The sequence below is a fragment of the Hibiscus syriacus genome, unplaced genomic scaffold (genome assembly GCF_006381635.1).
Source record: "Hibiscus syriacus cultivar Baekdansim isolate YM2019G1 unplaced genomic scaffold, ASM638163v2 tig00110458_pilon, whole genome shotgun sequence".
NCBI lineage: Eukaryota > Viridiplantae > Streptophyta > Magnoliopsida > Malvales > Malvaceae > Hibiscus > Hibiscus syriacus.
Genome location: NW_024062745.1, coordinates 1,945,223 through 1,958,890, shown reverse-complemented (window position 1 = coordinate 1,958,890; position 13,668 = coordinate 1,945,223). Strand labels below are relative to the sequence as shown.

The following is a 13,668-nucleotide window of genomic DNA, read 5'->3' as shown; positions in this document are numbered from 1 at the left end:
CCAGGTACCTTATTTTTCATTTCATTCTATGATTTATCTTTCATTTGTGTACTTCAATGCAAAAGATTGAAGGAGGAAGCCAACCCACTCCAACGGGGAAGAAGATATTTTCTTTTCAAACTTTTTTCTTAGTTAAAAGTTTGGGAAGTCAAATGGCCAACCTTGTGATCACATCAGCGATTTAATGGGACACGTTAGCATTTCGTTACTCTTAGTAACCACTGTTAATGTGGATTGATTCATTCGTAACAATCGATATTGTTTGTAATTGATTTGTGACTTTTGAAACATCAATGGTAGAAAAAAAAATTATTCAAACATTAGTGACTATTTACATAATTTACCCTAAATATTTCTAAAAATTAAATATAAAATACATAAGTCATGATTTTTTTTAAATTTTGATAATTTATCTAACTAAGAGTCATGTTTTAATTATGTACGTTATCAATTGATTATAAAAATAATCACTTAGATGTTAATTTTTGTTATATTAATGACATGAAATATTATTGAAAAATAATTATTTTTTAACTTAAGCTAAAATACAAATTTATTAAAAAAACATTTACATGAACGAAAATTTATTGTGGTTAAAGGAATGGTTATCATTTTAGATATTTCAGGTTCGAGTATCAGAGACTGCAGAGTATTTGATCATTCATTGTCAAATGGTTTAAAGTCTTTAAAACATATACTATCACTTGAAAACACCCTATATTAATAATTATCCCTAAATATTTAAGGTAGAATTACATTAATTTTCAGATTAGATCAGACATTTTTCAGCTTAAACCTAAACACGACTGACACGATCTTGAAATTTAAAAAACTAACTCAATAGAATTAAATAAAATCATAATCTAAACCCATCAAATTCGGGACTCGTTACCGCTATTGTTCGAGGTTTTCTGGTGATGAAATTGACTAAATCTTAGTTATTTCTTTCTTATTGTGCTTTCTCAGTTTATTTAAATTTAAAAGCTTTTCTATAACTATATATCATACAAATATATTTATTTATATTTTCTTAACATGTAATATATATATATATATATATATATATATATAATACAAAATCGAATAACTCAACTCATACTTAAAACTAACATTGAAGTCGATATAAATCACAACCCTTAACTTTGCTTAACTAAATACTCTAATGTTATGATCACGCTGTCGTGATTCTTAGTCTAATCCTTCCTAAATCAAAACCAGCAGGTTCAATAAAAGCATGAAGAGAAATGGACGAGAAATCATCCGAGCAAGCCATATTGTTCGACTAGATTAGTGTAAGAATCATAGCCTCGTGACGATTCCACTTTCCCGATCAGCTGATCGATCCCCGTATCAGAATTCTGGAAATAGAAGCTTTCAACCCCGTTTGCAATGTTATTAACCAAGTCCGAACTCACCGGTTTCGTCCTCTGATCCTTTGTACCCACATCTTCCGATCGTGCTTCTGGTTCTCCGTTGCCGGATCCGGAGGACGCCTGTAACTTTCTTTTCGAACGAGCACGACGATTCTGAAACCAGTTGTACGCATTCGTCTCGGAAATCTGGCCGTGCTGTGCTAGTTCAGATGCTATCTCCTTGATTTTCTGCTTGCCCGTTGTCCCGGTTCCTTGCTCGTATATATTCTCCAGAATCTGCAGTTGCAGTGCTGTCGGAGTCCATCGCTGTCTCGCGGTGATTTTGTGGCCAACACATGATATCGGGTCACGATATAGATTCCCCAATCTGATTCCTGAGCCACCCAAAAAAAAGAACTAAATTGAATAATCCATTAAGAGAAGAAGAAACAAAGGGTTGGGGGGGAAACCAGTGAAATCGTGGTGGACAGAGATTGATTTGTGTAACTCGGCGAGCTGCTCAGAAATGGCGGCGTAAGCAACTATCTGTCTCCTCAATTGCTCGACCTGTTCATCGGTCATCACTTTCCCGCAAACCAAATTCTGGGTTTGGTACAGCAAATACTCGTCTGCTTGTTGCATCTCTTGATTTTCCCACTCCATTTTCGCGGAAAATAAGCTTGCTCTCGGAAACCCAGTTTCAAATTTATGGAGAAAGAAGCGGCAACAAATATGGTAATTGCAAATACTTGATTATAAAACAAGCAATCAAGGGAGCGAAAAAAACTTCATAAATTAGAAGAGAAGATAGAAAGTTGGTCATATTGCGTTGGCTCTGCCGGGTTGCGCGGGTAAACTTTGTGTCTGATAATGGCAACTTTCTGAGCAGTTGGACCAATCGCGATCGTGGTAGCCGTCGGAGGAGGGTAATTCCGTGAACCACGTTTGATTATTTGAAATTCTAGTTTCCAAGTAAAACCACGGCTGAAAATTCAACCCATATTAAAAAAAAATCAAACCAAATTCTATGGTAAATTGCCTTACTGTACACTTGAAGATGTTTAAGGAAATCCAATTCAATAAAATGTGTTATCGAAAATATTAATATTTTTTAATATTTTTGGTAGACTTAAAATGTTATTTTTTTATCGAAATATTAATATCAGAAATATTTATTTTAAGTAGTAAAATTATCATTGTCGATGAAAAATAATAATATTTTAGATAACGGTCTATAAAAAATATAAAAAATATTAATATTTTTTATAACTTATTTTTTATTTTTATATTAAACTGTCGTAGAAATAGAAATACCCGACACTTTGACTATCGACACTGACCGGAAATATTAGACCGGAAAAGCCCAGAACCAGAAGTTTTGGGTGGGTGCCAATTGTCAGCCGTGCTTGTTTGCTCAACCTCCGGCACATGGGGGCCAATTGTCGTCCTCGTTTACTACTTTTAATATATATATATAAACTAAAGAGTATTTAAGTATGCTACACGTTTAATGTTTAAATTATTACTTTTATTTTATTTTGGTACCTAATTTTTTTTAAATTATATTTAAGGTTTAGTTTTGATTTCAATCTGGTACCTAATTTTAAAAATTAATAGAACTGTTATGATATTTTATTTTTTTCAATGTTGATCTAGTATTAACTTATGGTAAAACGTCAACATCACCGTTAAGTCTTCAACAACGGGATATCAAAATGAACCATAAATAAATATTAGGTATAATTTAAAAAAAATAAAGTTGGACTTTCAAAACAAAACAAAAATAATAATTTAGATACTAAATATATAGTTCACCCTTAAGTTTAATATTTTAATTTAACTAATAATAAATCTAATATGTTGGACTTAAATATTTATTTTCTAAATGTAAAACACTAAAATATTTCTTATATTAATAGAAAGACTGAATGAATTTTTAATATAATATAAAAACTGCTAGTAGACTTTAACCAAACTTATACACTTTCATTGCATAATGAAGTCTCATGATAAGTAATTACGTAACTAATAATATGGTAAATTAGGTGTTTAGTACCTAAACTATCAGTTTTGATCTATTTTAGTATCTAAACTTTCAAATTTTTCAAAATCATACCTAAAATTTATTTTTGTTTCATTTTAGTATTCCGTTCAAAATTTAACGTTAATTTTTGAAAAAAATGAAAGTTTAGATAGTAAAATTGATCAAATTAACAGTTTAGGTACTGAACGCATTAAGTTTTTAACGACAAGATACTAAAATGAAACAGAAACTAAACATTATGTATGCTTGAAAAAATTTAAAGTTTAGATTTTAACACGGACTAAAATTGATAGTTTAGATACTAAATGTGTAGTTTATCCAATAATATATTAGTAGTAGCCCGATGTTCGTATCCAATAATATATAGTCTAGCTAATAGGATAAGGTGTCCGTATTTTAATATTGTAAATGTGACAAATTGGGTTGAGATGGTCTCTCAAAGTTGAAATAGTCCATTGTTAATGCTCAAATTAGGTAGAGAGGGTCTCTTGATGCTCAAATTGAGTTGGCATGGAAAGATAGATTGGTTACTAATGATCGACGTGCTTCATGGGGGACTACCTCGTCGGCTAGCTGCAACGTGTGCGGCTATTCCATGAAAAATTGAGTCGTATATTGACAGAATGTATCACAATGTGCAGTATTTGAAATTAGTGCATCCCTAGTTCCTTGCATGGGAATCCTTTCTTCCATGATACGTACAGGAGGATGGTTATTAGATGATCTTGATGCTAAGAAGCGCCCTCAAGAGCCGGTACTAAGGTTTGATGCTATCATTTGTTGGCTGTGAACTGTGAGATGCAAGAAGGTTTTTACACCAGACGATGACGTACCAAATGGGAATGATTTTTGCAATAACATAGTATATACAATCAAGGAGGTTCTCATGGAAAATAACAAACTCTTTCGGAAGACAATTAAACCTGGTCTAAGACAAAGATTTGTCCTTAATTTGTATCCGACGGAGGATGATCCAGACTCGTGAGGATTGGTTTTATCTCCGGTTGAGGCCTGGACAGGAGGGGCACCTGCCCAGGAACCCTTCAAAATTATAAATAAGTATAATTAAAAAAGGATCATTTATTTATTTAGCTATTCATCTATTATTTTATTTCTGTTTTAGTTATCTTGTTATTATTTTTACACAATCAAACTTAGCGTTGTATTTTGTTTTTGTTATCCACCATTAAAAAATTAACGACATTGCCGATATAATATTTTTAAATTATGTTTCTTTTTTACTTTTCACTTAATTATTCTTTTATTATTTTTTTGGACAAAGTGGAGTGGGTTAAAATCTAACATGGATCATCTTAAAATTTCCTGATGTTTTTTATTTATAATTTGATGTATTTATTATATAGTTTATCAAACGTAATAACAAATAATTTACAAACAAATTTATTTAGTTTTGTTTGTTCTTACGATTCAATTTTTTCGATACTTATTATTAGAGTCCTAATTTCTATATTCGCCCCATGCCACTAAAATCACAAAAACGAGCATGAACTTTGGGTGATGGCGAGGTGGTTTATTTGGATTCCGATACTGTGGTTTTCGAGCTTGAGTTGATTAGCGTTTGGTATTCGAGAGAAAGTGTGTGGTCGAAAGATGAGATGTCTCACTGAACTATTGTGTTTGAAAGTCGAACAGAGATATTCGGTGACGAGGAAGATGAACATCGAAAAGCAGGCGCAAGGGGAAGGTAGAGTTTTTGCAAAAAAGAAAAACATATTAAAAAGGGCACTAGTGAAGCCAATACTTAAATTATTTTTGTTATATATATAATGTAAAAGAATGAAAATGACTCCTTTTAATGAGATTTTGACACCCTTTAAAAAAGAAATTGACCAATATTTTAAAAAAATATTTAACAAAAAAATTTAAACTCGATTTTCCAACATAATAGAAAACCTTTACATAATTTTTAAATTTTAACCCCAAAATAAATTTTCTAGCTTCGTCCCTAAAAAATGGTATATTAAAAACTTGTCCCTAAACTATTTTGGATTTATAAAAAGACACATAATTAGTATTTTATTTAAAATTTAGGGGTTAAATAAAAATTAAATTATTTTAATAACGTTCCACTTCATCAAATTAACGGCATTTAACGTCAAAGTGACCAAAGATATATAAAACGATAACAGAAGTGAGCAAAACTTAACTTTTTTGAATTTTGTGAGACAAAGTTTACAAATATGAAACATAAGTGACTATTCTTGTAGTTTACTCATTATTTAAAAAAAAGTCAATCGTTCAAAGAATCAAAGATGTGGTGCAAGTAACTCGATAATAAAAGTAGAAAAATATAACGCAAAAAGTCGGCAAAAACTTCTTCCTTATAGCCTCATCGTTGCAGACTGCAAAACACAAAGCTTAAAGCTCGAGTAATCAAGGTCGACGTCAAGAGAACATGGATTCAACTCCCGCCCTCCTCGCTCCTTACAAGATGGCGAGTTTCAGTCTCTCTCACAGGTCTGTTTTCAACACACACTTCTGGTTCCCCCCCCTCCGAAGCAATTTGCTTTTGTTATTGAACTTGTTTGTTGTATATAGGATAGTATTGGCACCGATGTCCAGGCTGAGGTCTTACAACTTCGTAGCTCAACCACAAGCCATCTTGTATTACTCCCAAAGAACAACACCGGGTGGTTTCTTGATCGGGGAAGCGTCTGGTATTTCACCAACTGCTCACGGGTAATATTCATTCGCTTTATTAATTAATCCGATACATATGTAGAGATCAATCGTATAGGTTGACCTAATGTAAATTAAACCTTACAAAAAAAATCTTTTTGAAGGTACCCAAATACTCCTGGAATATGGACGAAAGAACAAGTGGAGGCTTGGAAGCCGATAGTGGATGCTGCTCATAAGAAAGGGGGTGTATTCTTTTGTCAACTATGGCATGCCGGCAGAGCTTCTGATAATTGTTAGTTATTCTTACCGTTTTTGTATTTTGAATATGTATTGTTTTGTTATTTGATAGTTGTTTTTAATTTTTTTTGTCAGAAAAAGATAAACTCAAAATTATTTTGAATCGATAATTATTAGTATTTAGTCATGTACAGGTTTCCAACCTGATGGCCGGCCGCCAATCTCATGCACGGACAAACCAATACGAGCCAAGACTCACATCGACGGAGTAACGGAGGCATCTTTTCCGGCTCCTCTTCGGTTGACAACCCATGAGGTAAAACAAGTCATAAACGACTTTAGAAAGGCAGCTCGGAACGCCATGGAAGCTGGTAATATATATCTCTTCACAGCTTGACTAGGTTTACACTTTACAATTTACATCTCGTAAATTTCTAATATATCATCTTAAATTTGTACATCCTGATATGAAATCATTCATTCATCTGTTCTTGTTTTATACGTAACACACATGCATACAAACTAATGATTTTTTTGCTATAGGTTTTGATGGAGTAGAGATTCATGGAGCTAATGGATATCTGATCGATCAGTTCTTGAAGGACCAAGTGAACGACAGAACAGATGAATATGGTGGGAACTTAGAGAATCGTTGTCGCTTCGCTCTACAAGTAGTCGAAGCAGTGGCTGATGAGATCGGTGCCGACAGAGTCGGCATCAGACTATCGCCATTCGCCGATTACAATGACTGCTCTGACTCGAACCCCGAAGCCCTCGGCCTTTACATGGCACGGTCTTTGAACAAATACGGTATTTTGTACTGTCATGTGATAGAGCCGAGGATGATCACCCAATTCGATAGTCGAAAAACAGAGGACAGTCTATTGCCGATGAGAAAGGCTTTCAAAGGAACGTTCATCGTCGCCGGTGGGTACAACAGAAAAAACGGAAACGAAGTGGTTGCTAGTGGCGGTGCCGATCTGGTTGCGTTCGGGCGCTTGTTTCTGGGGAACCCTGATTTGCCGAGGAGATTTGAGCTCGATGCTGTGCTTAACGAGTATGATAGAAGCACCTTTTACACGCATGATCCGGTTGTTGGTTATACAGACTATCCGTTTCTCGAAACAAATAACTAAATTTCACTTTATTTACACACAATATATTTTGCGGTAAACTACGAATTTAGCACATAAACTATCAATTTTAGTATGTTTTAGTATTTAAACTTTTTTTATTTTTTACACCATACATAATGTTTAGTTTTTGTTTCATTTTAATACCTCACGTTTAAAATCTAAACGTGTAGTACCAAAACTATCAATTTTGGTTCCTTTTAGTTCCTAAACTTTCAAAACAAATTCAAAACTTAACGTTAAACTTTGAACGGGTAGTAAAATAGAACAAAAACTAAGTTTTATGTATTTTTGAAAAAAATGAAAGTTTATGTACTAAAATGGATCTAAACTAATAGTTTATGTATTAAACGTGTAATTTACCCTGTATTTTATTTGAAACGACTACGTTGGTTGTTTTTTTAGGTGTTGTTTCATATGGTTATTGGTCATCTTTCTATTTTATTTCTTGACTTCTTGTAGCAGTAATTGAATTATAGTGTCTTTATCATTTTTAGTCTATTGTTTTGGAATCGTTGTCGGAAATATTTAAGTTGTGACTGTTAATGTTGCTATTTTTCCTATTTGAATGGAAAATTATAATTGATAGTGGTACGATCGATGATTGATTGAAGATGGTAGATGATGTTCTTTTTCTCCAAGAATGGTAGATTCATATATAGTCTATGGTCGACACGTGTCCACCATGAAATTTCTTCGGTTATTTATTTATTTTATTGGTCATGTTCACCCTGAAATTTTATTTGTGTCAATTTCGTACATAAATTTTATATTATTAATGCATGTATGTCAACTTCAAAAAAAATTCTAGATTCATCACTGATTCAGGTCAGGAAAGAGGTCGAAGAAGAAGTCTTCTTTCATTTGGGTTGATAGATTTTATAGCCGGATTGGTGTTAGACCAAAAGATTATGATGATTACTCGTAAGTTAATAGATTAAATAGATAATCACGTAACAATAAATTAGGCTATGACATATCACGTAAATTCGTAAAAGGTAATGTCAAGAAATCGTTTTTTAAGACTCTAGAAAATCAAGAGGGGAGATAAAAGAGATCTAAGAAGATAATATTTATGCAGAAACTGTTGAAAATAAAAACAAATCCATCGAAAGGTGGAATAACCAAATTCACCGAATAGCAATTGTCAAAAAGGGTACGTTTATGTTGAAAATCAACAATGGTAAAAATCTTATTTTTAGTTATTGTAATTTAGGGTATTTATAAATTAGTCCTTAAACTTCAACTATAAATACCATAGCTTATTTAGCTTCAAAATCATCCCAAAGCATTCTAGCTTTCTTCTAATATTAGAGAGAATTTAGAGAGTTTCTTGAGAGTTATTTTCTCCTTTTTATCGAGAGAGAATTATCATTATTTTCTCCTTAGTCGATCGAGAGAAGTTGTAATTCCTATTTTCTCATAGTGAAATTCTTCTACCGTTGCCCGTGGTTTTTACCCTATATTATTTAGAGGTTTCCACGTAAAATTTATGTATTCTTTATTTTCATTTTTATTTTCTCAAATTATCAGTTGAGATTTTGCTCTATCCGATAGCTGTATTCCGCAACAAAACTTCATCAATATCACGTCGAAGTAATATTCCGATGAACAAAGAGGATACCGTTAGTCAGATAGAAGGTGGAGTGTTGCGTCTACGTTGCATGAGGAATACACCTAGTGGTGGCGCCTTCTTGACTGCAAATGATGATGGAAGACTCGTGGGGGAGACAGAGATCATGGGTTGCAGGGATCATGATGTTCTGTGAGAACTCGTGGGGGATGTGATTAAAAACCAAATGGTCACTGATGTGAGAGAGCAGGTTTATAATGATACATTGAAGGAGGATATGGGAAAACAAGTGGACTTGAGGTCTAGTGGAGTAGTCTCGTGGGAACAAATGGTGAATAGTTTAACTAATAGACCAACAATTGATGAGGAGGTGGTACGAGTTGATCCATCGTACGAGAACAACAAATCGGTTCCAAAGAAAAATAGACGCGTCAAACCTCTGCTTCAGAAACAGATAAGGTATGGTTCTATGGCAGAAATTCAAGTGAGATATCTGTCGAGCTTGGAAAGAAAAAACAGGTCTCGTGCAAGTAGAAAGAAGAAGAAACAAGCCACTAAGGAGGAGCTTTCCGAATTTCTAGCCAGAAGGTCGATCCAGCTAAGAGAAGTAAAGAAAAAATGCCGGAGTTTGGCAAAAGCTTGAGAATACTGTTTCAAGGATCGGGAGAAGAAGTGGTGCGAGAGCTAGTTACACTCTTTCAGATGGGGAATCGTTGGTTTTAAAGGAGAACAAGAGTCATAAATTTTAGCATTGAGGCTGATGTAGTGATGAGGATTTTGCTATGAAATATGAGTGATTTTAAGATAGCTGCATCAAACGACATAGCGCCAGGGGGGGTCCCTATATGGGATAAGACTCGTTGTTGATATTGAAGAGCAGATGATTATGTAGAGGTTATTAAAACGTTGAAAAGGGCAAATGAAAGCAGATGATTTTAAGGATCTAGTGCCATGTCTTCGAAAGGATCTAGTACATCATCCCACTAAACCAATTAGTTATTAGTATAATAAGAAATTTTTAGTGAGACGTACAATTTGGATATATAGATGTCGTCACGATTAAATTCTTAATAAAATCATATTTATCGAGAAAAGAATATTACCTCACAAAGAAATCTAGAGTAAGAACAACAAAAATGATATATTCTTCCTTGTGGCGAATAATAATAATAATAATAAAATAAATTATTATAAAAATTACAGATATATTTTAATTTCATTGGCCGGGTTCGTATCTTACGTGGTGAAAGAGGTTCATAAAATAATTTTTGCATTTATCATAGATTATAAAAAAGATGTATTTTAAAAAAAAAATTATAATATTATTTTCGTAATTAACTATTAAATAGGTATTGTTCCCATAAAATTGCAAAGAAAAAAGAGAAAGAAACATCATCTACATTACGGGCGGGTCGGGTGCGGATACCCCTTCCTCTATCCTCATACCCACCTAATATTTTCAAATCCACCACCCGCCCACCACTATGATGGATAAATTTTTCAAATACACACTCGCGCCACGCGGGTACATTCTCAAATCCATCCCTACACCCATTACCCAACTGGATACGTATCCGATTAGATCTGCCTGACAACAACCTTAAGTTATACATAAGCAACAATCATAAAACAAACACGTCCATTAATAAACGTAATAAAATAAACCAAGGATTATAAGTTATGTCTTATACAATATTAATATTTATAAATTAGTCTCTATAATTATATCTAAATTCATAATGATCCAAAATTTAATGGGTATTTAGTAGGCGAGCGGATGTGGGGGTAAGGTCTCAAACCCATCACCCGTATACTACCCGTGATGGGTACCACTTTTTAAATCCACACCCGCCCACTACTCACTAAAGTTATACCCATCCCAACTCCAATTAAAACGAATACGGTGCGAAATCCATAAAATTATACCCGTTTACCATCTATCTACATCTGTTTCTGGGTTGATTGCTTTCTTGCTAACCTTCTATCCGTATACTCATTTAATACCATTAATTTGCCTTGATTATTACGTACAAGGTTCTACAAATCGTACGTCAAATTGTTCAAAACGTGTAATAAATTAAAAATTTTATTTATGTTAATAAAATAAAAAAGTAAGAATATTAACAGAAATAAAATAAAAAAATGATGGGGGTGAAATGGAAATTAGAGCAGAAAATGGAGCTCAAGTTATTCCACTCGAGGTCTCATGATGCAGTCAAAATTCCAGTACCGTTGGTGTGCGTTTACCCCACTGGAGTGATTAATAAAAGGGAAAAAAAAGTAGGTGTGGTGAGTAAATGAATTTAAATAGATGGTTTAGTGTGTGTGGTTTAGATTTTAGGTTGACGTAAAGTCTAAAGCAAAGTCGGCAAACTTCTCCCCTTAGCTCATCGTTGAAGACTGCAAAACCCGAAGCTCCATCGACCAAGGCCGGCGTCATGACTGCACCGGAGAACATGGATTTGATTCCCGGCCTCCTCGTCCCTTACAAGATGGCAAGTTTCAGCCTCTCACACAGGTCTGTTTTCAACACGTATGTATGTATGTATTTTCAAGTTGTTGACTTGTTTTGTATTTCAACCGAAATATATGATTTCCCCTATCAAGATCACTAGAAGGGAACTTTGTTAGAAAAAATTATGAACTTAGACACAGATAAAATTTCAGGGTGTACATCATATGTTAAAATAAGTAATTAATCGAATAAAACTTTAATTTTAAAGTAAACACGTGTCCACCTTCATATTAACGTGGATCTGCCACTGATTTTTAGCCCTTCTATCAGTCTACAAACAAAGAGTCTTGCCCAGTTCAAACCATCCAAACACATATCTCTCTACTTCAGTTTTTGGATTTACAAATGCTGAAAGATTGTGTTAAGTTGTTAACTCTGGTAGTGTTTGATTCAAAATGTTTTTAATTAATTCTAAGACATTATTTCTTTCATAGTTCGATCAAATTTTATTATAATTTAATTATTTAATTTTTCAGTAATTGCTAAAACATTTTATTTTTCAATAATACTATTTCCAACAAATTTATCATTTGAGATTGTTGTTATATATAGGATAGTATTGGCACCAATGTCCAGGCTGAGATCTCACAACTTCCTAGCTCAACCTCATGCAATCTTGTATTACTCCCAAAGAACAACACCGGGTGGTTTCTTGATCGGAGAAGCATCCGGCATTTCACCAACTGCTCAAGGGTAATTCATCTCATAATCCTATTCCCATGCAAGTCGAGAGATTAATTAATCATATAATTAAGTTGACCTAATTTAAATAAAACCTTTAAAAAATTTGAAGGTACCCAAACACTCCCGGAATATGGACGAAAGAACAAGTGGAGGCATGGAAGCCAATCGTGGATGCTGTTCATAAGAAAGGTGGCATATTCTTTTGTCAACTATGGCACACCGGCCGATCATCTGATAATTCCGAGGCATCTTTTCCAGCTCCCCGTCGATTAACGACCCATGAGATAACCCAAGTCGTAAACGACTTTAGAAATGCAGCTCGAAATGCCGTGGAAGCTGGTAAATTTACACTTATTTTTTTTAGGTAGTTGGATTCTGTATTGTCTTAAAAGCCGAAGTTAATGATTTCATGTTACAGGTTTCGATGGAGTAGAGATTCATGGAGCTAATGGATATCTGATCGATCAGTTCTTGAAGGACCGAGTGAACGATAGAAAAGATGAGTACGGTGGGAGCTTAGAGAATCGTTGCCGCTTCCCTCTACGAGTAGTCGAAGCAGTGGCCCATGAGATCGGTGCCAACAGAGTTGGCATCAAACTATCTCCGTTCGCCGATTCCGACGTCAGCGTCGACTCGAACCCGGAAGCCCTCGGCCTTTACATGGTCACGTCATTGAACAGATACGGGATTTTGTATTGCCACATGATGGTGCCAAGGACGATGAGCACCCTATTCGAGAGTAAAGAAACAGAGGGCAGTCTGTCGCCGATTAGAAATGCTTTCGAAGGGACATTTATCGTAGCCGGTGGATACAACAGGGACGACGGAAACGAGGTGGTTACTAGCGGCGGTGCTGATCTCGTTGCATTTGGACGGTTGTTTCTGGCGAACCCTGATTTGCCAAGGAGGTTTGAGCTCAATGCTGAGCTTAACATGTATGATGAAAACACCTTTTGCACTCCTGATCCGGTTGTTGGTTATACGGACTATCCGTTTCTCGAAACCGATAACTAAGTTTCATTTTTATACGCATGTTATGTTTCAATTGAACTTTTGGTGTCTATCATTTCTCTATATTGAATATGTTATAAACTATCCATTTAACTAATTATCTGAACACATCAAAAATATAACATGCTTTCAAATTTTATTATAACTTTAACATGTCAATTTCCACTAACCTGATCCAAAATGATATATTTATTAAAAATTATTATTTTTATTCAATAAAAATAATAATTTAATTAAAAAAATATTTATTGAAAATATTTATTTTTATTTAATAAAAATAGAGATTTAATTAAAAAAATAATGTATAGATAGATATTATTGCAGTTATCCATAAATATATGAGGTAAAATTACAATTTTTTTGAGTCGGATATTTTCACCCTAAACCCGGACTTAACCTCTAAAAGAAATTGACCCCGTGCGACCTATGCCCAATTTTTTTAAAAAAATCTGACCCGATCGAATCGAATCGGATTG

At 34.0% G+C, this 13,668-nt stretch overlaps 3 protein-coding genes across 4 annotated transcripts; 2 read left to right on the top strand and 1 right to left on the bottom strand.

Moving 5' to 3' along the window:
• Window positions 1-1,196: 1,196 nt before the first annotated feature.
• On the bottom strand, window positions 1,197-2,130 carry LOC120126381 (WUSCHEL-related homeobox 13-like). Its single transcript, XM_039144593.1, has 2 exons — window positions 1,823-2,130; window positions 1,197-1,747 (listed from the first exon to the last, which is right to left on the bottom strand). Exons 1-2 carry the CDS (start codon window positions 2,013-2,015, stop codon window positions 1,257-1,259), a joined length of 684 nt encoding a protein of 227 aa, XP_039000524.1. The 5' UTR covers window positions 2,016-2,130; the 3' UTR covers window positions 1,197-1,256.
• Window positions 2,131-5,787: 3,657 nt separating this feature from the next.
• Window positions 5,788-7,424, top strand: LOC120126382 (putative 12-oxophytodienoate reductase 11). The gene is made up of 5 exons (XM_039144594.1): window positions 5,788-5,874; window positions 5,956-6,096; window positions 6,201-6,331; window positions 6,471-6,647; window positions 6,820-7,424. Exons 1-5 carry the CDS (start codon window positions 5,813-5,815, stop codon window positions 7,410-7,412), a joined length of 1,104 nt encoding a protein of 367 aa, XP_039000525.1. The 5' UTR covers window positions 5,788-5,812; the 3' UTR covers window positions 7,413-7,424.
• A 3,911-nt stretch (window positions 7,425-11,335) lies between these two features.
• Window positions 11,336-13,227, top strand: LOC120126379 (putative 12-oxophytodienoate reductase 11). Of its 2 annotated transcripts, XM_039144590.1 has the most exons (4): window positions 11,336-11,500; window positions 12,050-12,190; window positions 12,291-12,520; window positions 12,600-13,227. In XM_039144590.1, the coding sequence occupies exons 1-4, from the start codon at window positions 11,421-11,423 to the stop codon at window positions 13,193-13,195; spliced, it is 1,047 nt and encodes a 348-aa protein (XP_039000521.1). In that variant the 5' UTR covers window positions 11,336-11,420; the 3' UTR covers window positions 13,196-13,227. The 2 variants fall into 2 exon arrangements, with proteins under 2 accessions (XP_039000521.1, XP_039000522.1); XM_039144591.1 differs by lacking the exon at window positions 12,050-12,190.
• The last annotated feature ends 441 nt before the right edge of the window (window positions 13,228-13,668 follow it).